The 24,700-nt window shown below is 33.2% G+C and overlaps 1 protein-coding gene across 2 annotated transcripts in view; it reads left to right on the top strand.

Annotated features, from left to right (window-relative positions):
• The window catches only part of LOC135832831 (rho guanine nucleotide exchange factor osg-1), a 54,772-nt gene that overhangs the window by 19,241 nt on the left and 10,831 nt on the right, over positions 1–24,700 (top strand). For both annotated transcript variants that reach the window (XM_065346338.1, XM_065346337.1), the window contains exons 4-12: positions 7,442–7,519; positions 13,409–13,486; positions 13,671–13,775; positions 16,467–16,583; positions 16,878–16,970; positions 21,005–21,318; positions 21,425–21,516; positions 22,143–22,365; positions 24,442–24,533. In XM_065346338.1, the coding sequence (XP_065202410.1) occupies positions 7,442–7,519; positions 13,409–13,486; positions 13,671–13,775; positions 16,467–16,583; positions 16,878–16,970; positions 21,005–21,318; positions 21,425–21,516; positions 22,143–22,365; positions 24,442–24,533 (1,192 nt within the window). The remainder of the gene's footprint in view (positions 1–7,441; positions 7,520–13,408; positions 13,487–13,670; positions 13,776–16,466; positions 16,584–16,877; positions 16,971–21,004; positions 21,319–21,424; positions 21,517–22,142; positions 22,366–24,441; positions 24,534–24,700) is intronic.

Genomic DNA, 24,700 nt, shown 5'->3' with positions numbered 1-24,700 from the left:
AGAACGTTTTTAAATTTACAAGGTACGTTATGAAAAAAAAAAAAAAATCCATCTCGATGTATACAATTTTATAATCTACGTAGGTACGTGCTATGAAATGCATACGGTTTTTCAAAAAAAAAAAAATTACATTTTTTTGAGAAGACGTCAACAAAAAGAGCAGACACCCGCGCGAGTCAGCGCGTAAAAGCAACAAATGTGTACCCAGACCCATAGACATTAAAGTAAAACATAGGTACCTAGACCTACCTAGACCTACCTACTTAAATTAAAAATTGTCGTACAAAGTTGTTTTACTTACATGAACATTTAGTTAACCATGTAAAGCCAACTCGGTGGTGTATATTTTAATTAAAAATTTTCTATAATGAATTAATTATTAGACTGGAGAGAGCGCCAGCAATTGTCAGGTATCCAGGTTGCCAGGTAACGAGGGGATGCGATGAAATTGCCTTTCGCGCAATCTCCAATATTCCATACGTCGAAAAGCGGTATGTTTTGCTTTCAGCTACAAAAATTTTATGGTCACCTGTAGTAGTTTTCGGTATGTTGGTTTTTCACGTCTTTGCGCGTTAAAAATTTGACGAATTTTGTTTACGCGGATGTACCTTTTTTTATCTTCTCTTTGATTTCAACGGTTCGACGACTTCTTTGAGATTATATTGTGTGCGAATGTCTGGAAATATTCACCAAAATGGTCGTTGGTAATTTTTCTACATCCGAAGAGGAATTCATTTTTATCGTTTCTTTTTCGAGCTTTGTTTTTCGATGGGTTTTATTATTCATTTTGCAATTTTTCCCCTCTCTGGAGGATTCTTACTCGCCGGTTTAATTGACTGACTCGAGTACGATTAAGGAGAACTGATTATGTTGAGGAATTTTCTTTCTTGTGGTCGGAATAATGGACTATTTAGAGCTACCTGTTTACCAATGGTTGTATACCTACCTACCTATTTTCTTTGTTGAATATTGTTATTGAAAGGATAAAATTGACAAGGGAAGAGCAAAGGGGAACTGATTCAGATGAAAATTATGATGCATGTTGGTATGAGATTATGATTACGATGCGTTGAAATGAAATCTATTGGCGAAATTCGCTTAAAAATTAAATCACCGGTTTATTTTATCGCGCGAACGTTTTGCATTCCTTTTCCACCGGTATCGGTAGGTCCCCAGGGACCTGTATATAAACTTGACTTAAATCTGTGGTAATTAGATGGTTCGAAGACAAAAGATTACACCGAGGAATTTGTACATTTGCCAATCTTTGCCTTCTCAAACTCATTAGTCTGAAAGCTCGACTAATTTACGCTTCGTATTACTTCTATATTTAGGCTGTAATTTTCTCCACACACACTTGTAGCCCAGATTATTACACATACTTTAGTAGGTACTTACTTACTTACGTTAGACTAACGTGCGAAATTATTCGAAACGAGAGCCAAGCAAAGCTAACAATGTGTGTCAAAGTTGCACCTCTACCTACTAGGTACCTAATAATCTTTGATTTTAGAAATTCCTCTACGTAGTTTGAGTATATTTACCGAACGATAAATAGAGAGCTTTCAATTATTCACGTCATAAGTTCGTCGCGTTCATATGCAAAAGTTAGATACGTATACTGTACGTTTCATTCGAGAATACAAAACACTCGAAATTTTACACAAGTTACAAGTAGATACGTGAATCAAATTCCGATAAATCATATTCGATGGTACTTGGCTTTTTAGTTGCCGTATACTCCAATAAGTACTCGAACGTAATTTAAACAAAAAGTCCGCATTTAAACTTCAATAAGACCCGGCTACGAGACATTTGTTCGAGAGCTTCGGTAATTGGTAATTTAATTCTGAGTTTGTTGGTAAATTTGTTCAACTATTGAGGGATTTGTTAGGAGTTATTGAAGAACAAGTCGATGTTTGATAAAAAATAATCTATCGTGTGTATTGTATCCCGTTATTAGGTTTTCTGATAGTTTTCTGTTTTCAATTTTTTTTTTATGCTTGACTTATACGATGATAGATTTCCTTCGCGAAATTGCGCTATGCTGAGATTTATTTTTATCGAAATGATTTTCAAATAGGTAAATTACCCTCCGTTAGATTTCTCTTGCGTATTTGATCATCACAAGGTTCATCAGCATTTTTATGAGGTATATAATATATATCCATAAATTTTCATTTTATAGTATGTATTGACCGATGCGAGGTTGAAATTCTCTGCTGTATTCTGTAGGTACCTACTGAAAATATCGCATTACCGATTTCAATTTTAATACCAAAAATATGAGCTTTTTATTCAAATGTCTTTCTGTAATTCTTCATCTTAAAATATCGTCAGTTCCCTCGAATTTTAGTTAATTGACTAATCTAAAAAACTTGCAGGTTTCACAACCAGTGACAATTTTCATGATTTCATTGTCAGTAGTTTTTGCGAAGTATATAGGTGGGGAGGGGGGGTACATTATTATGACATTGAACATCTTTAAAACTTCGTAATGAAATTTTTATTTTAATTATTAGAAAATCCATAGAAAATATTGTGATTTTCACTGCCCAAGTTAATTTTTTGATTTTCGGTGAATTTTTGAAAATTGTGGAAGCACGTAATTAGGTATGTAGGTATTGGTATTGTAGCTCATCAGCATGATTTTTCTTTCAGAAAAGCTACCTAAATCATGACCCATTGGGCAAAAATTCATGTGTAGACAAGTAATGGCTCAAAATACATCAAATACCTTCTTATTTCAACTTCAGAGAAATTTAAAAACTGCGGATTTTCTTTTTTTACTTTTGGCAGTCTCAGTTCGCAAAATTGAAAAATATTATTTTATGGTTGAAAATCCAATAAATATACTGAAGTAAGTAGATCTCTCTCGGTCTCCCCTCAACCTTATCTTCCCTTCTTCTACTCGCCCGAATCAATTGCGACCGATTTTGAGCGGATCTAGAGCCTTTATCAAAAGTTCAGAATTGCCCCAAAAGACGTTAAAATCTATTTCAGCGGCTAAAAACTTGATGCTGTCACGATTTTGACATTGAAAATCGTTAAAGATTGAAAGGCGTATATTTTTTTAAAACTTCTTAGTTGAAAATACGAGTGTATTATTTTTTACAAATTTTTAAATCAATCATTTCTGCGATTCTGCAACAAATCGCTGGCAATTTCTCTAATCCCCTAAAAAAGGTCCCCTCGAATTGATTTCAATTTATTTTCAAATCCAATTGGGAGTGTCTAGCAAATGCGAAGTTGATTGCTTATGTCTTTGGGAGCGATTCTAATTGCAGAAAAGTCAGATCTTCCATGGTAGATCCAGGTCAGTTCAAAAATGGTCCCAAGGCTTCGAGTGGTTCACTTTTAATACAAAAACGATTTTCAGATTTTTCATTCAAAATTTTTTTTTTTTTTTTAAATGGAATATTTTTGTCATTTTTACAAATTCGCTAAAAATCAAAATAAGTTAGGGAGTAGGGACAAACGTAACCAGTGTGGATAGGTCGTCAAGGTTCCCTTGGAAAAAAATTCAGTGAAGTTTTTAATCAAGTGTTGTTTCCTGTTTCCTCCTCTTGTTAGCAATTGCAATGGCACTGTGTGTCTTAAAATTCTATTTTCAACTTAGCCTGACGTGAAAAGGTTCAGCCATCAGAGAAGATTGCTTAATCAAACATTTACAAGGTGATTTCTGGCCATTTATGTATTCCGTGTTAGCGAAACTATGTCGATAAAATGAGTGATTTTCTCAATTATTTCTTTTTCCCAACAGTAAAATAATGTTTACAGCTTCTAGAGTGTAACTTTTCTTCTTCCCTAATGTCTCTTGTAGGCACTTGGCCAGTGCTTTTATATAGGGTTGTTCTATCATCAAACTTTTTTCGAAGTTTGATGGAGCATCGCAAAAACTTGTTGCAAAATGACTTCAAAAAAACGTGATCAGTATTTTAAAATTCGAATTCAATGTTCAAGTTAAAGTTTAGACCATCTTTCTTCCCTCTTTTTCCCATAAACTGAAAATTTCCAGTTTTTCACCATATTTTTTGTGAAAAATACTTACCTATTACGTAAAAAAAAAGACATTGAAGGTTCAAATGTATCTACATGCCAAATTATAGCCTTCTGAATTAACCCAAGTGAACTTCAGTGAGGACACAAAATCGAAAATCATCGAAGAAAAAGTGTAAACATCCTCTTTTTCAATGCTGAAAAGCGCTAGAAAAATTTTGGAAAATTCATATCTTTATAAGTCAATTTAATTTGTGAGAGTTACGCGAAAAAAGTCATTTATATAGGTGTTTAGCGACATGGGAAATGGTGTTTCATTTTTGAGAAAATTTCAATGAATGGTAGTACTTATTGTTGGGCAATTGTTTCCATTCCATCCAATGAACCAGAATTTTACACATTATCTTGTATGTATTACTGTTCTTCTGATGGGAGTCACTGCAAAAAGCCAGAAAGAAATTGATCGTAAATTTGCTCATTATACTTAGGTAAACTACAATCGTACAAATTGGGTTAAAAATTCATTCATCTCATTGGCCCTTATGTAGCACTAGCTGCTATCAATTCGATAAAGACTTGTTTAAATTTTAGAAAAATTATATCTGGGTAGGTGGGCACATAAAAGATGATAACTGAAGAGACGTCTAGAGTCAAATCTCGTAGTGTATTCAAATGAACTCGACGTTTCATTCTAAACAGTTGAAAAAATATAATACTTTGTTAGCCTTTTTTTTTTTTGAGAATATCACTACTGAATGGTTTTTTTAAGACAAAATTCTCAAAGTTCTGCTCTGTAAAAGATGACTTTTCTCTGAAGAAGAAGGGCTTCAAAAATATTCCTAACTGAATGTCCTATCCAAAGAGTTCGAAGATTGAAAAAAAATCATAAAAAACCCAGTGAATTTATTTGATTAAAGAGGAAAGTACATATAACTGTTCATTTTGAAATTTTACAAAATTACGAATTTTATCAATTTTGTCTTAGTTTTTCACTCGCATCATGTGAGTAAAAAACAAAAGATTTTTTTGAATTTTTCATTGAAATCTCGAATTTTGAGATTTTTGCATTTTTACCATTTTAAAAATCATCTATGTTCATTTTCGCTGACTCATCATTTTTTTCAAACACTTTTCATTTGGACAAGACGCGTAGTTGACAAAGAAGGGATAGTTATGGATGAGACAATCGTCCTTCTTTGGCCTACTGATTTTTTTTTTTTTTTGGTAATTTGAATACTTACTTGATGTCATATGCATCTCAAAACGCAAGTACCTATTTGTATTTTGTCATCTCAACGACTTGAATCGCCTTCCCTTCTTTTTCGTTTCTGCGCGGGGTGAAAATTGTGTTACGACTACTTCGTACTCGTAAACGCGTGTCAATTGAACAATTATACGTTTGTAGGTTTCTTTTTTGCGTTTTACATTCGACTCGTTGAAATAAAACTTACTTGCAAAACTTTTTATTACACCATTTTTTTTCGCGTCTGTAAAAAATTATGTATTTGTGATAAAAAGTTTTTCGAGTAAAAGTTTTATTTAAACATGCCAATTGAGCTGTATAAAAAATAAGCTTTTTATTTGTTTTGATTTCCCGTTTTTTTCCTCAACGTGACACGAAATATTGGCTACCTATATGCCATACCAGCTAATGCCTTTCAATGAAGAATTGTTCTGATGATCGAATTGAAATATCTTTTCTTCACAAAGGTGCGTTTTGACATTGGATAGGAAACATTGCTTCATCGACTTTCTCTTAAATCTGGCAAACAAAAAATGAAAAAAATATTTGTCGGGAATTTAATCACAATTTTTAACCTTGCCCTATTCAATAACTACATATCTATTCGAGAGAGTTGTGCTGGGAGCTATTGATAGGGTATTATCTTTAAAATTTTTGGATGGGGCATGATCATTTTGCTGTTGAACAGGGAAGCTCTACACATTATCAAATACCTATAAAGAAAAACGTGTTCTAAAATTAACGATTTTTTCAGTTTTATTAAAGAGCTAAAAAAATTGTTTCTCTTCATGTAGGTATTCGTACCTAATATTTTTAGTAATTATTTTTTCGTGGGCAAAGAAAATATAATCGTGTTTTTCTATAAATTCATTTTCATAAAATTTAAAACTTGGGAAGTTGCTCGATTGAACGTTTCGAATTATTTCCATCGTTTCAGTTTACATTTGATCAAGTTGAGTAAGAAGAATGTTTAAAATTTCACGAGTTATGCCATATCTAAGTGAAAATAATTTTATGAACTCGCTATACAATTTTTTAAACCACGTTCTTTTTGAACATATTTGTATTACGTAAAACTCCCGATTTACGTAACCCTTCGCGTACCTTTGAAGTAGAAAAAAAAATGTCTGCATAATTAATAAGAAAATTTACGTAGGTAGGTAGCCTGTCCATCATACCCGACCATTGCCATTGCATTGGTGAAAATTCCTCAACGCAGTCTGAGTGAAAAATATTGTACGATACGAGCGTAATTTAAAAAAAAAAAAAATGTATGTCTTTTCACCAACGCGAACGAATATTTTCAGAATTTCGCGCACTAGAATACCCATTTGTATTTATTTAACAAAAAAATGAAAATATTTTCACGTTCAACGTAGGTATGCGAGTACACAAGAGAATGACGATGGTCCACGGGATACGAAACTGGGAAATTTTTTCCTGCACGTAAAAGCATCATGAGATCGGTCTCAATTTGTCGTTGTGTTGTTCGTACGCATTTTGTAAATTTAACAAGTAATCGCCGCCGTACCGTGCCATCCATCGGTACACAGAAACCGAAATGATACTGTAACAATAGTACCCTTTGATTTGCAATGAATAACAGCAATCATTGTAAATGTTGCCGGAATACTGAAAGTCATACGCTCAACGTGAATTATGATGAACAACTGTGTTGCGCTCAACTCCACTCACCTGTTAATTACAGCAATGCCGTATGTGGTTTTTTTTTTCGATTCTAATTTGAGTAATTTCTATTCATTTTCTCGCTCTCTTTCTCTCACTCTTATACAGCCTAATATATAAATAATTCTTATATTAAAATTTTTTTTATTCGCGACTTTTTCCGCATCAACGCACACATATACATACGTCTCTCGTTAAGAATGTTTATTAATAAATTCTTTGAAATTTCGCCAATGACAATATTTAATAATATTGTAATTATTACTTTTAAATGTAAATATGTTTTGTGGCTCCTATCCAAAAGCTTTCTAAAGAAGTTAAAAGGTGTTAGAACTTGCTAAGGGTACAGCGCCGTTTTATAAATTGCTTTTTTTCAATATAAAAAATTTGCCACCGTTTAATTTTGATTATTGGACGGAAAATATATAGGCTCGGCTATGAATTCTAGGTATAGCCTACCTACGTACGCTTAGTATATTTCACCATTATTAAAATGTGTTTTTCATTTTACAGGATACCAGATCTCATATTGTGGTTGAATTGTACGATACCGAGCACTCGTACGTGGAATCGTTACGAATTTTAGTTACCGTGAGTATTTGCATTTTTTTTTTTTTTTTTGTCAACGGTGAATTTTGTAAACGAGGAAGTTCTAAAAAGATTAAAATCCGAGCTACAAAGGAAAACTGGGATTGCTTACCTACCTGTTAGTCTCATTTTACAAACAAATTAAATGAGAAGAATCCTAAATGAGATTTTTACCTTTTTTTTCCTTTTCCTATTATGAGTGCGTTTTAAGAAAGCGTTTGTGAAATGAGCAAAAATGGAATGAGAACGCTTGTCTTTGTAAAATAATATTTAATTTAAATATTTTTAATGTTTTTTTTTGGTTTTTTTTTGTAAATACTTTTAACAATTTAGTGGAGGTGTTTTATTTTGTTTTAAAAAATTTCTGATTAATTATGTTCCTGAAGAAGCTAGAAAAAAAAGTTATTTTTCTATTTTAACAGGTATAAATTGATTTAAGTTGGTAGGTTTTAAACAAAATTTTCATTATTTTGGTTACCTATCCCAGCGGTCTAAAAATGGTTGAGTCAGAAAAAGGAAATAACATTTTATAAGCACTCAAAAATTCATCACCATACAAAAGCTCAACTAATTAATAATAAATTAAAGTTTTAGATTTTTAAATTTAAAAAAAAAAAATCGAACCTATCCGATCTAGCTCTAAAAAAATGTTGAAACCGAAATTTTATTTTCCCCCTATTTTTGATTTCTGGAATCGACTGGAGATGGTTTCAAGTCGTTCTGGAGCCTCCGGCGGATTTTCATAATTTTTGATTTTTTAAACAATTTTATCAAGTAAAAAGACTATATAATAAATTTCATAATTATACCTACATGCATATTTGCCCAATAACGTTAAGAATTAATTTGATGATTCGTGCCCAAGTCCACTCGCAAAGGGTCTTTGTAAAGGTTATTCCAAAGTACAGGGTGCCCAGAAATATCGAGCACCCCTAAAAAAGTTTTCTACTAAAATACTTTGGTTGGTCACAGTGAATGATAATAATGATAGCACATGATTGGTTGTTGGACTGGAGAGATAACATTCCACCAATCATATGCATCTATTTCACGTTGCCAACCTATATTTTTATTGAAAAACTTTCTTAGGAGTACTCGATATTTCTGGGCACCCTGTATAAGCTATGTAGGTACATATGTACCTATTTTCAAGTACATATCTATCTATTGAATTTTTTTAAATAGAAAAATCCAAAAAATCTTTTAAAACTGCCAACTGCAGATTTGGAAAATTATGGAAGTTTAATTTTGAAATTCCTGATCAGATATGGACTGCAGTGTCTGAATCAAAATTCAAAAAGGTATCCCGGCCAATGAAGATTTCTCAGAGAGAAGAGTGAGAAGGATATCCATAACTTTTTTTTTCAAAAGAATGAAAGTTGTCGGCTACAGTTTCCTTGAAAAATGGTGAATTTTATTTGTTGATTTTTTGGAATTTTTTAAAAATTCAAATTTGGCTCAATTTCCAACAAAAAAAGAGTAGGTAAATATAAGTAATTTTCTACGTCCATGAGCGACAAATGTCCATGTTCCCAGATGGCAATTTTTTTGTTGCGCCACTGCTTTTAACCTAAAAATAACCATCTTTGCGACCCATCGGATCTAGAATTTTTGGAAAGAATGAAACATTTCTCATTTTACGAACGGGTCAACTTGAGAAACTAAAATTGAGCTTTTTTCGATCCTTCGAATCGATTTTTAGTATTTTTGAGGCGCCCTTTAGCCTTAGTGGATAATTTGAATTTTCCAATTCTTAAAACGAAAAATTGAAAGCACTACAGATTTTGAATTACATTTCGACCCTTTTTAAGTGCCTATACAAATTTTTTTCAAAATTGCGAAGTCCAGAGATCCACTAGAGACTTATAAACTCAATTTCAGTTTTATACGTACCTACGTTAAAGCGTTTATAAACGAGAAATTTTTCTTTTTTTTTTCAAAAATAATTACTTATAGTAATATCTCGATTTTTCTAAAGTTTAAAAATTCCAAAATTGCAGGAGGCTTCAAAAAGACCCCAAACCACCATTAGTCCAAGAGCTACACGACTGCGATTGGGCCGAAATAACTGAAAGCTGGGGATGGTCTCAAAAGTTAGTATACATACCCCTATTTTGAAAACACTTGGTCTGCCGATCCGCAGCTGCTGCTTTAAAGCTCAGTGAAAGCTCGAAAGTTCAAAATTTTTCTGAACTTTCAGCTGAGAAAACTGATGGCTGAAATTGGTGCTTAATTATAACATTTTTCGCGCTGACAGCGGTGGCAGCCTAGATTTCGCGTGGGTGTAGCAAAACTGGGGTTGGTTGAAAGAAAAAACTGTCAATTTTTTCTGGGTGTAGCAAACATTTTTGAGGTTTTTAAACTGACTGAAAAAGAACAAAAAAGAGAGATTTTTCACTGTTAATTAACTTTTACTACAAACATTGTGTCTGTACTGTCTGTGTAGGTAACCAACTAGCGAAAAACGAACAAAATGAATAGTTATTGCCAAAAACTTGGGTTATAACAATGTAAAATTGGAGAATAATTTTTTTATGGGTGTAGCGAATTTTTTCTGGGTGTAGCAAACTGTTTTTCTGGGTGTAGCGAACTGCTTCTGGGTGTAGCAGCTCGCTACACCCGCTATACAAAGGCTGCCACCGCTGCGCGCTGAATCCGAATATATCGGTCTGCCGACCCATAAGTGCCGCCAAAGCCCCGCCAGACTGGGTCAAAAGGGGAGCTTTGACAAATTTCATGTTTTTGGGCTAAATTCTCATAAAAAGCTACAAAATCGGGTTAAAAATTATTTTCAAGCAATTCAACGGAATGTTCTATGGCTACGATGATTTTTAGACATCCAAATTTTTCAAAATTTTCATTTTTGGGGGGTGGGGCGCGAGGGAAGTATTAATGAATTCAGCAAGTATGGCTTTGTGATACATCAAAATAAATGTTTTTTGACCGTATTGTCCTCCAATGTGAAAAATATTGCCATAATCGAATTCTAAAGCCCAAAAAACATATATTTTGATATATCACAAGACCATATTTGCTGAATTTATTAATACTCCCCTCACGCCCCACCCCCCAAAAATGAAAATTTTGAAAAATTTCGGTGTCTAAAAATCATTTTAGCCATAGAACATTCCGTTAACCTGCTTGAAAATAATTTTTAACCCGATTTTGTAGCTTTTTATGAGAATTTAGCCCAAAAACATGAAATTTGTCAAATTTGCTCCCCTTTTGACCCAGTCTGGCGGGGCTTTGGCGGCACTTATGGGTCGGCAGACCGATATATTCGGATTCAGCGCGAAAAATGCTATAATTAGGCACCAATTTCAGCCATCAGTTTTCTCAGCTGAAAGTTCAGAAAAATTTTGAACTTTCGAGCTTTCACTGAGCTTTAAAGCAGCAGCTGCGGATCGGCAGACCAAATGTTTTCAAAATAGGGGTATGTATACTAACTTTTGAGACTATCCCCAGCTTTCAGTTATTTCGGCCCAATCGCAGTGGTATAGCTCTTGGACTACATAAATCGGTTCAGTTGGACGAAAAACACAGAAATAACCTAATTTCAGCTTTCTGTAAGTACCTCAATTCAGTCAAGTTCTGAGTTCTTATGAAAATTGCATCTTTGAATTGAAAATTGAAAATTGAATTCAACCTCTAAAATTTTGCCTGGTTCCCTGGTGTATGTAATTTTGAATGTTTTTTCGATTTGTTCTGCCTGCTTCTGAAAGGTTCCTGCGAGTTGGGATACCTCCCTTACATGTACTATAGTTCAAAATGGTGATTGAAATGTGTAGTTCTTGGTCTCTATAAATCATATTCTCTGAACAATTTTACCAAACAAATGAAAATAGGAAGCGCCATAAATGTAAGATGGAAATCGGAAATTTTCAAAATTATCAATTTAGGAGTAGGTATTTTGACTAGACAGCCTTTGAGCTAAAATTCATATCAAGTATCTAGTCATTATTCACAACCCTTTTTAAAAACGAATCTGCAGGCAATTTTACCCGATTTTAAGGTTTTTAATTTACGAAAACAATGTTAATGTTTTTGATGATTTACTTGATAAAATTAATTTATGTCAGAGCTCGCATAAGATCGTCCAATTGATTGAACAAAACAAGGAAAACTGTATTTTCAACTAATATGCAGGTTATAGGTATCAAGTTCCAAACATGAGATTGGTACCTATGTACTTACCTCACCTACTCTTTAGTGTATCGAGATTTATAACTACTTAATATTATAAAAATTTAGAAAATATTTTCACAATTGAAATTGAATTCTACGTATTGTCTTTTTATGTACATACGTTCGTGATACTCTAATTTTCAATTTTCATTTATCACTTCGAGTGGGTGACTAAGTCTATCTTCTGTCTATACCTTTGACTTGAATGAAACTTCAAATCTCCACTATATTGGAAAAACATCTCGAACTTGAAGCAGTGCGATTCTTCTCTTTTTAGCTCTGGGCTAGATTTATGTAGGTAACTCATTTTGTATGCATATCAAGAGACAGAATAAATTGTGGTATCTTAAAGTGGATTTTTTAAAACAACTTTTACGTGTTGTGGATTTTCCTGAGACTCAGTTTCTGACAACACCGTTTTCAAGTTACTTATTCAAGCAACGCCAGTTTGAAATCTCTTCTTGCGGTATTTTTAATTGTCAACAGACTTCAAGAAATTTGATTTTGTAATGTATAATTAATTTTTTTAACCAGATGAGATGGGGTAAAAAACGAACTACCTTTGTATTTTAAAGTTTTTACCAAATAGGTATTTATTTTTGAAAGACAAGTTTTAATAGTGGCCTTAACCGATTTTTCAGAAAAAAAAACTTAGGTACAAAATTGTTTTATTCAAATAGTTAAAGCTTATGATGACTGCTGTTGGGGTAAATGACCAGATACCTACCGAAGGAATTAAAGTTCTGCATTTTTTTTCGGCCCATCTCACGTTGATTTTTTTTTTAGAATAAAATTTAAATCTATTGTATGTAGATTCCGATGATAATCAACCTTTGTATTCATTCTTCGTCACAGGTTAAAAAATTGCAAACATTTTTAGTCGATAAAGGCTAAAAAAAATCTAAATCCTTTTACTAATGCGTGGTCACCTACGCATCCATCATTCAAGAAGCTAAGCCTCCCGAGAAGCGTATGCCTGACAGGACGCTTACAATGCCCGCGAAAAAAAAATATCTGTCTGCGAAAAAAAAGAGAAAATTCAAACGAGGAAACAAGAAATATAAGATATTAATTGGCGGAAGTTTGTTCGACGATTTTTTTCCCTTCCTAATCATATTAATTAAAAGTTGGACGTCGGTATCGGGAAAAGGGTGCTAATTGAATTGCGCGAAATTTTCTCAACACTTAATTCCCCAATCAATCGTCGCCTTAAGAGTTATTCTTCGGTATACGGATTGCCTTCAATTAGCGCGAGCAAATTCATTACGATTTGTTTAAAAGGCAACGCGACTGAACGTCTCAACGCGTTGAATAAAAGTTGAATTTTCGCGAAATATTCTATTGTTAGTTTAATTAAATCATCGTCTGGGGCGTTCTATCATATTTCAAACATTTTAAATTTCATAACTTTCAATTAAAATAGGGAAGCTAAGTTACGATTGTAAAATACTCGCAAAAACTAGATTAAAAACAGATTTATCGATTGAAATAAATACTCGCTCCAGTAGGTACATGGAATTTTAATTCAGCAGATTTGTCTGCAACTTACCGCTATGCTATAAGAGTGGATATATGTAGTTGCTCATGCTTGGTTCAATGATTACCCATGGTCTTCCACATCCCTCCACTACCCTCAGACGCCGGAACGTTTTTTCTTTATGCTAAATATAATTTAAAATTTCAAAAATAATTTTTCGTTTGTTTCAGAAATACCTGCAGCCGTTGAAAAGCCCAGAGTTTTCTAGTTTAATCGAACCAGCTACGGTGCAAGAAATATTTTACCAGGTAAGATTTAATTTGACTTTTAGTTTTTTACCCCGTCGAGCGAGCTGCGCATTTTTGTAAAGATTTCATCCTAGTTCCTAGTCAAACGTGAACTTATACGTATAACTTCAAACTTGTACCTATGTATTTCATTGAAATGAAAAATACATCCTCGTGTTGAGAAAATAATCGGCTTGTTTTCCAGATTCCGGAAATACTCGCTTACCACGAAGAATTTCTAGAAGAATTACGTGTACGCTTGGAAGGATGGAACAGGGGTAAATGCATCGGTGATATATTTTTAGAAACGGTTAGTTTTCAATTTTATCATTATTAGATACCTATTAAGTAGGTATGTGTATCGTTATTAATGAGGTTTCTGTTTACTTTTTTTCCTCGTCGCTGCCTCTGACGTTATTGAAAACTTCAGAGAATACGCCTTACTTGTCCTTTTTAATTTTTACTTTTCGAACAGCGCGAAGCGAAAATCCTTTTTTGGTAAAAATTAAAGAATAGGTATGTATGAAAAATGATAAGAAACAAAATTCCAAGTCATAAAATTCCTCGTCAATAAAATGTGATCAATTTTTTCCCTCCTAGAAAGCTTTTTTAAAAGATATTTTAATCAAAATTGAGAATGCCTAAAAGCTAAACTTCACCGAAAGATTTTTCTGTAATCGTTTTTAGGAAATGTCTGTTTCAGATCTTTTTTTTTTTTAAATCAAAATTCAATTTATAATTTGTGATGATGCGATTTGATGAAAATATACCTACCTATCCTATTGATATCTCATCTAGTATTCTTGATTCCTATTTCTAGTCAACTGATTTTTCAAACATTTTCCAAATTGTAATTGTAAAAAAATATCGAAAAAGGACCTCAAAATCTCTTGAAATTTGATTCAAAATTAGAGTCTTTATTCACTATGCTTTGCTTCCATCTTTCTCTTTCATTCAGTAACAAATGAAAAAAGAAGAAAAACGTGATTGAATGCTTTCTAGTCAATTTTACGAAGGATTTCTCAAAAAAATACACTTATGCTAAAAAAAACTCTGACATGAAAATTTTAAGCTGTTCGAAGTTCATTTTTGGATTTTTGGTACATTTTTGAAAAGTTAACAAACTCCATTTTCTCATGAAATTATTTTCAAAAAGTTGCCATCCAGCATGACTCCCTAATTAATTTTTCACATTATTCCCCCCCCCCCCCATCTGAAGTCCCATTCGTGAAATTTTCAAACATAACTAGGTAAAAATTGTATTCATAAATATTTTGTAGTGTTCTCACTCTCCTACTTCTAAGTATGTTCTTCATTTCCTTCAATTTTAAACAAATTAAATAAATCATGAGCTAAAAAATTTTTTGCTGTTTTGGTCTTTCTGTCGAGAGATTTGAAAAACTCGTAAAGAATCCCAAATTTACTTTAAAATGCCCTTAATTTTTTTCTCCTAAAAAGGCTTTATCAGATACTGAGAGCATAAGTTTTTAGATAATGGGATTGAGGATCCTTACTATATACTAGGATCTGAGACCTCAAAATTAAATTGTCCTCCATTGCAACAGTCAACACAGCAACATGACCCTGGAAAGTGAGACGTATCTGTTTGGCAATACTGAAAGAAATGCGCTTCAAATTTTATCCATAATAACACTGTTTCATATAGTCGACAAATATACTTTATTTACACTTGTTTTCGAGACACACTCGAGCTTTCGTTAGCTTTAGCTGCATCGTCATTCGAAAATATTTGAAATTACATTCGGAACCTTCGATATGCAGCGTACCTATTTTAATTATCTAAATAAGATATATCAAAAATAGCGTATCAGTTTCATACCCCTTCAATTTCGGGATCTAGCAATCACATAAACAGACCTTCATTCGATATTTCCACCTCGCTAGATATGAAATTCGATTCCTTACGTAATAAACACGATTCCATAACTTTAAACGATCGAGTTTCCCGCGTAATGTGTTTTCAAAAATCGACGAACAAAGGTGAAAAAAACACGTTCGTGTTTCTTTTTTTTTTTTTACAAATTCTCACGTATTTTCCCAGCGAAAATGAGTATTTTAGGTCAGTGTTGTTGTTCTTCTTTCCTCGTTCATTTTGCCATTGATATCATGATATGTACGAAATGTGAGTGAAACAAGAAGGATGAATGAAGCGAAATAAAAAGAGTAAAAAACATAAGGAAATGTAATCAAAAATACGATACGTTTTGATTCAGAAACTACGACTTTTTTTTCATATCGATCGAACTTTTTACCAAATGTGTAAAATATATTTAAAGTATGATTTATATAAGATTTGCATAAATAGTTAATTCGTTCAATCCAAATTCCAATTTAATATTTAATTAGGTACGTATTGATACTAATAGATAAGTGTAGGTAGGTACGTTAAATAGGTACCTATTTTAGATCGTTAAGATGCTCGCACGTGCCTCTATACGAATGTAGAAAAAAAGTAGAAGGGGAAGACAAAGATATTTAACGTTTGATTGATTGAATTTTCCAACGGGGAAAAAAATAGCAGGGCGAAATTTTCTCATTTTTTAAAAATATCAGACAAGTGAAAAAATATACTTATGGAGGGAAATTACCGTTATCATATATACCGGTACCTAACCTACCTACCTACTATATAGAAATCTGATTACGATACCCACAATGCATAAAAGAAAAATAACCGGAAATGGAAAAAATAATAAATCATCGTCATCAACGACTCAATTGCGAACGTTTTATAGCATTAAAGATAAATTTTTCACATTTCGAGCAATTTTTTCCACATGGAAATATTTTCTAATTTTCGAACAACAGTATCGAGGGAAATTTCGCCGCGTTCGAGGCGTTCCGTTGCGTCGAGAAAGGAATACAAATTTTTTCTGACACGTGCCGATTGAACTATATAACGATAGAATACGATCATATGTAATAAAATTATTATTATTATTATTTCTTAAAAATTTGTCTAAACTTTATATTGTTTCAGTTTACGAAAGAGACGGTCATAGATTCGTACATAGCGTTTATAAATAATTGGAAGTCGGCTAAGGAAGCTATAAAGCAAACGTGCCACATGAAACCGGCATTTGCAAAATTTCTAGAGGTTAGTTTAACCGTTTAACGTGTGCGCGTATTCGCGAACACAAACAATTTGTAAGAATATTTTTACCAATGCTGCTTTTTTTCCACATACTATTATACATTAGCATTAAATTATGATGGTAAAGTTTTGCCAACACGATTACCTACTTAATCCTACACTAAATCAAGCGAGGCAAGAAGTTTTTTTTTGTCTGAGCGAGAATGAGTTATTTTATACGTGAAAGTTTTTCTCGAAAAAATTCAGCTAATTTTTTTATCGTTTGAGAAGCATTAATTTTTTAATTTTTTCACTTAGGCGATGGCCAAAGAACATAAAGGAAAGTTGGCCTTAGATTCGTTATTAATTATGCCGGTACAAAGAATTCCACGTTACGAACTTTTAATTCAGGTAAATAATTTTGCATTAACGCTTCTTCCACCCTTTTTTATAGCGCCCGCCCGCCCGCCCGCCACCCTCCGCTGCACGTTTTAGCTGAAAAATCCGCAGACGGAGTAAGGTGTGTATAAATAAAGAGATAACATGGGAAAATTCGAGTCGAGATCGGGGTTTTTATTCTTTTGTTAACCGGCTGATGGCGCGATTTAAAACCTTGAGAAGCTTTATACATCTACAAGTGCTTCGGTTGCTCTTTTACCGGCGCATTATACGAATTTCATAGACGGATACTTTGGAGAAAATTTTATAAGAATCCGACAGCGAAGACGAGACGAGCCGCGCCGCGCCGTGCGTTCTTTAATATTGAAACACGTACCGGGCAGATATTTCAATTTAAAGAAGCTTTCTTTGATTAACGACGATGAATTTTAAATAAACATTAATTATTCGAAAATTTCGCGTATTAGAGAGAATTGCCGCTACCTACCGAGCTCGATTTTGAATTATTCGCCGTCGTTTTGTTTAAAACGAGTCGTAAGATTTTCTCTCGACGATTTAAAGTATTCGTTAATTTTTCTTCATTTTGTATTCTACGTTGTTGCGTTGTTTTGATCTTTTTATTGTCGAGTTTCAGCGATAAGAATTTACGCTGAGTGGTGCTTAAGATTTTAACCTAATAGCTTTTGCAATGCGTTTTATCGCCTTCGATTTGCGAGATAGGCTGGGCTGAATTTACACGTAACGTGTTTCGAAGTGTTTTGTTGAGTGTTTTTTTTTTCAGTATTTGTAAAGATGTTAGGATTTTTAAATTTTCAAATTTAGGTACATGCGTGAGAAAATCTTCTAAAGCTTCTAATTTTCAGGTGTGTGAAATGGTAGGTTTACTCTTGGATATAACGTACAGGTGTCCTGTCCCAATTGTAATCCCCCTGTGATGGAAATTTTCAGTTACTCAATCACCGATTTTTCTCATTTTTTTTCCAGCACATAAGTACGTTGGGTTGGTCTGAAAAATTTTGTACAGCTTAGATGGAAAATGAGAGTCTTGCGGAATTTTGAGTTTTTCCACATTGTTCAAAAATTGAATGGAAGAGTGCCTCGTTTTTAGACAGATTTATAGACCCGATTTCGACAAAGTGGGGGATATACTTTACCAAATAGTATTTTTGATGGGCTAATTTTCTTCGGAAAACGCTACAAAATATCGAAATGTGCAATTGGACTCATTTTGCTAAGAATTTTCGGTTTCAACGTATAAATGAGAAAATAGTATTTTAGAGTAGGTACAAATTTTTTCAAAAAAATTTCCTAAAATTTTTGAAATGTAGGATTAGGCAGCTGCAACTTCGAGATTTAATTTTCTTTTTAAATAGGTACCAATGTGTTCTGACTGAGGGCTACTTCCGACAATGAGTGAGAAAAAGTGTATTTTCTGCACCCTACTTTTTAAAAAATGTCCCAAAACCGTGAAATATGCGATTGAGTAGCTCCAGCTCTGGGAATTTTCAAAATAGTGAAAAAAAAATGAAATAACTGGATTAGATAGATTTGAATATAATAAGTTAAGGAATAAGGTTTTGAGCTAAAGTTATCTAAAAATGGCGTCAGTTTAGTTTGGACGTTACAGTGGTCAAAAAATCAATGTTTAATTTTTTTGGATTTTCATGTGATAAAGCTTCAGCAGTTCAGAAATCGTTCTCCACTTCCCTAAGTGCCTATATTGCCCTAAAAAAAAGTTGCAGACTTTTGATCGATCAGAATTTCATGTTTTCATATTTTGAAAAAATACGCCTGGACATCTTTAAATGGTTGTTACTTTTTTTTTCGTTCAATATATAGGTCGCGAAGGTTGCAATTCTTGGACTTTTGAGACATTTTTACGTCTTTCTGTCTTCATTGAACTAAAAAAAAATGTCGGTTGCAGAAAGTTTCAACAAAAATATATATTTTCATCTCAGAAAAATTCACAAAATTACCTTCAAAAACTTGAGTTAGGTACGTTTTTCTGGGAAAAGTGATTTTGGTTGCTAACACACAAACCAGCTACAATGAAGAAATTTGAATCAAAGTACCTCACCAGTCGACATTTTAATCGCTGAAATTCATTTCGAGATTTTTGAAAATTAAAATTTGAGCCAAAAATGTTGAAAAATCAAAATCTTACCAAATTGCCCTGGTAAGCTGAAATTTGATTTGTAGGTACCCTATTTTCAACCTCCCAAGTTCATTGGTGATGGTTTTGAACGGGTTTGGAGCTTACCATAATTTTCTTACGTTTGAGATTTCTTGAGACAATCCAAATTTTGAAAGCTAAAATCTCAAGACTGGTTGAATTTAGGTGAAATCTGTCTACCATTTGAAAATTTGAATAACATTATAGCAAAGTTCATATTTTACTATATTTTTAACAAAATAATTTTTAAAATGAAATTTAAACTTCCCGCGAGGGGGTACTAGGGCCCTCCATTTTGAGCAAAATTCAAAAAAAATAAAAATGACACGATAGTACAAATATGTTGCTTATTGCTGATTTTAAGGCATTGACACCATTCACTTCGAATTTGGCTTATTTTCTTGATCCGACCTCCATGAATTCCCTCCCCTTCCCACACCATCTGGAAAACTGAACAACACATGATAACTCATCGTCGTTTATTTGGTTTTCAGTATTGAGGGCATTATTGTAAAATTTTTCATCTTTGGTATTCTGTTAGATACATCTATCTAAATTTTTACTGTAGTCGCTAACTCTCTGGACACCTTGTAGTTGGTGCATTCTTAGTTTTAAAAAGCTCATTTGTCATAATTTATTATACGTGAGGGAGGCGTTATATCTGGCGGTATAGAAATTTTTAAACGTGCGGTGTAAACATCCGCATAAGTATGAAGTCGATCGTTCGAAGTCTGAGCCTTACTTTTGGCAGGAAAAAAAATTCATCATAGCAGCGTCGTTTTTATTTACACAAGACTAATTGCTCGAATAACCATAAGATGGATTTTTAATTTCGCTTGTTTAAATATTTATTCCATTTTTTTCTTTTTTTTTTTTTTTAATACGTCGGACCTTTCTCATAATGATATAATTCGGTAAAGAGGAGAAATTTTCGCAGAAATAATATTGGCAAGTGACTCGAATACGCGTTCGAGTGTTTACCGAGATAACAAAAAAGTAAATAATAATTTGCACCGAAATGATCAATTATCAACTCGAGCCCGGTTACGCTGTGTTTATAGTTTAAAAATACATCAAAGAACTTAATGAATATTTCAAAACGCGAGCGTATTAAAAATCCTGCTGTATCTAATACACCAAACGAATCACCTACATTCGCAAACTTTTTAATATACGATGTATCGATTTAACGTCAAATTTAAAACGAGCTCTTCAACTTTAAAATTTGTAGCGAACGAAAAAAAAAAGCCAATTAAAATTCTTAACGGATTTATCACACCGAAGCCCACGAAACACGAATAAAAAATCAATTAAGTTGAAAACCCGTTCATTAAATGTTTCGTATTTTGAAAACTTTTGAGAAATGTGAAATTTTCCATTTTTATTGCTCACTGCTGCTGTCGACTGAGTAAATCTAGTTTATATTTGGTAAATTAATTCGCTTTCGTTTTTATTGCACTTTCGCCGTGTTTGTACAATGTTAAATCCCTTTAATAAAAGCTACGTATATTTATAAAATTTCGTTCAACTTTATATACAACGTTATATTTATATTTTTCAGTTCCGCGTGTTTTTGAGCCTTTTTTCACTTTTTTTTTTAATGTTACCGCGAGAGTCCCAAAAGAGATATTTTAAATGAAATTGCGGTTTCTTGAATCGTATCCAATTTATGGATAGAGTTCGATGGTCCGGTTAAATCGCGAATATAAGAACAGGGGTTACTGTAGCTTTATTGATAGGTATGATGAGGAACATTCCCTCGTTGGCGGTACCTGCTCATAATCACCTACCTCCAAATTTGTATTTTTTCCCACCCTCGAACACCCAGTATGCACTTGAATCATTAGGTAAATTAATATTGTTCTATTTTCAGTCTTTAATAAAACACACGGAAGTTTGCCATCCGGATTTCGAGAAATTACAAGAAGCCCTGCACCAAGTCCACGAGCTGGCAGTGCGAATAAACTGCACCGAACGTGAAAACTTGGAATTAGAACAGATCGAAAACTTGATCGACGGCTTGGGTAATTTGGTATCAGCTGATCGTCAATTTTTGAGATACGATTTAGTCAGCATGACCTCGGGACAAGGATTAAGTCGTAAAGAACGTGCCCTGTTTCTTTTTAATGATCTCCTTATAATTACCAGCGTAAAAAGACGAAGTAGTACGGTGAAAAAGCCACTTTCGTAAGTTATTTTCCCTCTAAATTAAGTAGGTATAAGCTATAGTGTATTTTAACCACGTACCTACGTGATCTAACACCCGTTTTTTTCCCTTCTTATTCTGTTGCAGAAGTAGTCCTGGTAGCATAGCTAGTTCATTAGAAGCAAATAAATATAAATTACTGATGAAAATTCCGCTAGAACATTTGGACATAGTGAAAGGTAAATGTGAAGAAATATTTTCTCGGTGTTTTCTAAAGAAGCAAATTAGCTCCCTAGTCTTGTGAAAAGCAACAGTAGCCAATAAAATCCACTCACTTGTGGATCGTGACTAATTGCCAACAAATTTAATTAATGATCTTGGCTCGTAGTCAACTTATTTATCTGTTCTCTTATCCAATGAAGAAATCGCCACGATTATAAATGCATCAATACCTAGCGAAATTAAAACGCTAAGAATTAAGATTTATGAATATTTTAGCCATCGGAAAAGTATACACGCGCCATTGAGTCTTATTCTTATATACTTTTATTGCGGTTGCTGACCAATGTAAATATTCGTGAAATTTTTTCCCTCCCCTCGTCAAGTTGAAGTGTATAGTACATACTTATACATGAAATAGAGTAATCGATTTCATTTCTATTTTAGAAGCTTTCGTAGCTTTTATATTTAATTATGTATACTTTACGACCTTCTCGTTTTATCATTGATTTTTGGTCTAGAATTTATTATTGTACATATTGTATACATATGTACTTAGGTTTATTTACATATTTTTGTTCGAAATGGTCGACCGACTGTATGTTCTCATAATAATTTGTTTGTTTGTAATTTTTAATTTTTACAGTGAAAGATGATAATTTACGAAGAATTATGAAAGAAATGGAGTTTTTATCCGAAGATGTAAACACACTGTCGCAAATGTCAGATTTAGTTTCTTCTTTACATTGTCCTCATAGTCAGTTAGAAGAAAGCATTAGAGAAATGCTAGGCGCTCTTAATAAACAATTAAATGAAAGACATATCAGCGAATCGCAACTATCGTATTTAGAACTGGCCCTAAGTACAAGGTAATTATACCTATATACTGCATGGACGTAAAACGTAGACCATTTTCATCAGCAGCTCGCTTTTCATATTGATAATGAATCCTCCAGCTAAGCCTCTAAATAAGCTTTGAAGTTTTTGAAATACACGTATCCTATCCTCGTCTTTATGCAAATTAGTTATGCTTATCGTCGACGAGTATTTAACGTTTATATGAAGACCCTTTGAAATAGGTCAAAATTTGGGTCGTTTCAAATAACGATATTTTTAGAGAGCAATTTTACGTTCCCGTATACGTTTGCGAATATGCCCTATACCGAGTACCATTTGCGTGTTGCAATTTTCGATTTTTTTTGCTCTCGCTGAATTGTATTTTTTTTTTAATTATTTGTTTTGAATTTATTGCGGGTTTTTATGGGTAATTCGTGTGTGCTGTTGTTCGTGTACGGTGCAACGTGCATATGAACGTAGATGAAAAAATTTAATAGAGAACCGTTTTTTTTACGTCCTCTTTTGCATTTTTTTTTGTTATTTTAAATTACTTGAAATATTATGGAAATTATTTTAAATTCAAAATTGCGTTGCGGGGATAATTTTGCACATTTTTTCTGGAAATTGAGAAAGCACCAAAAGTGAGTTTAAAACTAGAATATTCAAAACGACGTGCTAAAAATTTCACTTCTGATCGTCTTTATTCAACTTTTTGATCTTAAAATTTGACATTGTAAACGTATTTGGCGTCTTCAAATAGGTACCATATGTATTTCTGACCCATGTTGAAAATTTAAAATTTTGAAACTATAAAACCGCCTTCCTTTTCAGAGCATGGGATGAAATTGGAAATTGAAAACGAATTTAGTGAGGTCAAAAACCGGTTTTCGCTACAATACTCATGTTTGAAAATTTCAAATTTGAAAATATAAACACCTTTCTTCTTTCCACCTCCGTTCTCGGGGCTCTAATCAGAGTATAGGGTGAAATTCGACATTGAAAACGAATTCAGTGACCTCGAAAATCCCAGATGACACCGCAATCGAATTTTCATCCTTCATTTCGTTTCAGAATATTGGCTCAATTTTAATTTTGTCCTCCTTGGGCTATTTTGAAGCAATTTTCGGTGGGTGGCCAGCTTTTTTTTACAGCTTGCAAAATTGGAAACTTAACGAGCCGAATCGTCAATCCTTTTTTGAATCTCCTCTCCCTCTCCTCCTCATCTAAATCACCCAACAGAAAAATGCAATCAAACTTCAAATTCTTTCGAAAAGTTGGATTTATAGAATGAACATTTTTTGGACTGTCAGAACCATAATCTTAGTTATTCAAATTTATTTATAAAATTTATGAAGATTTTCTATCAACGTGGCATGTGATTTTTGGCGTTTTTCAAGTTTCAAAAAAAAACAACACAAAAATAAAGAACCTAAGTATTGAAAGTGTTGAAATTGGAATTAATTTTTTGAGGCGAATATCGGATAAGAAACAAACTTTTTCCAGTTACATTGATGAGCTTCCAGTTTGACAATTTCTAACAATTTTGGACTGTTTCTTTAAGTTACAAACTCGTTCTTGAAATTCTGAACTGTAATACTCGTATTCATTTTGCTGAAATAGCCGATTTGTAGTTTGAGAGCTTCGAATCCCCCTCGCCCATTCAATTCTATGATATGAAAATGGTATTCGGTTGCGCCGGGTACTCCGTAACAGCCAACAGGTGTCAGACAATTCATCCAGTAATATAGCTTGCCGATCCTAGAAACTGAAGGAGCACAGTTGTGGAGAAACTCCTATCAACTTTATTTCAACTTCAAAATTGAAGAGGTCACGGTTCATTAACATTTTTGAAGGGCTCTTGTAGTTACAATATTCAGACGTGTGGGCAAAATATGTAAGCTCTCTAAAAACTTCAATCAATCACAACCTTTTTGATTTTGATGTTGAGCTAAATTTTAAAGGACTTTTGTGGTTCTCCTAGTGAATTTTGGTATTATGGAATGATGATCACATTGAGCCTATCTAACGTTTTCTGTGTTATTTTTAGAAGACATTGTAGCAAAATAGAACTTTATTTGTTTTTAATCTGTGTATCTTTGTTTTTGCAGGAATAGTGTAGAAAATATATCGGCAGTATTTCCAAAACCTGAGAAAAGAACAAGTTGGGAAGAAACATTCTTCGAAGCGAAAGCCAGACTGAGTGAGTATAAAAACGAATGTTTGTCAGATGGCCTTAACTAAAACCCTTTTGAGTTTGTGTACCATAACACCATCATAATCATTGCCATTTCTGTAAAAACTTGTAGGTACCTATCATTTTTTTCTTCTTCAATCGATGTACCGAATACGACTATCGAGACAAATATT

This window comes from Planococcus citri, chromosome 1 (assembly GCF_950023065.1).
Source record: "Planococcus citri chromosome 1, ihPlaCitr1.1, whole genome shotgun sequence".
Classification (NCBI taxonomy): domain Eukaryota; kingdom Metazoa; phylum Arthropoda; class Insecta; order Hemiptera; family Pseudococcidae; genus Planococcus; species Planococcus citri.
The sequence above is the reverse complement of the archived record's forward strand: the minus strand, read 5'-3'. Positions and strand labels throughout refer to the sequence as shown.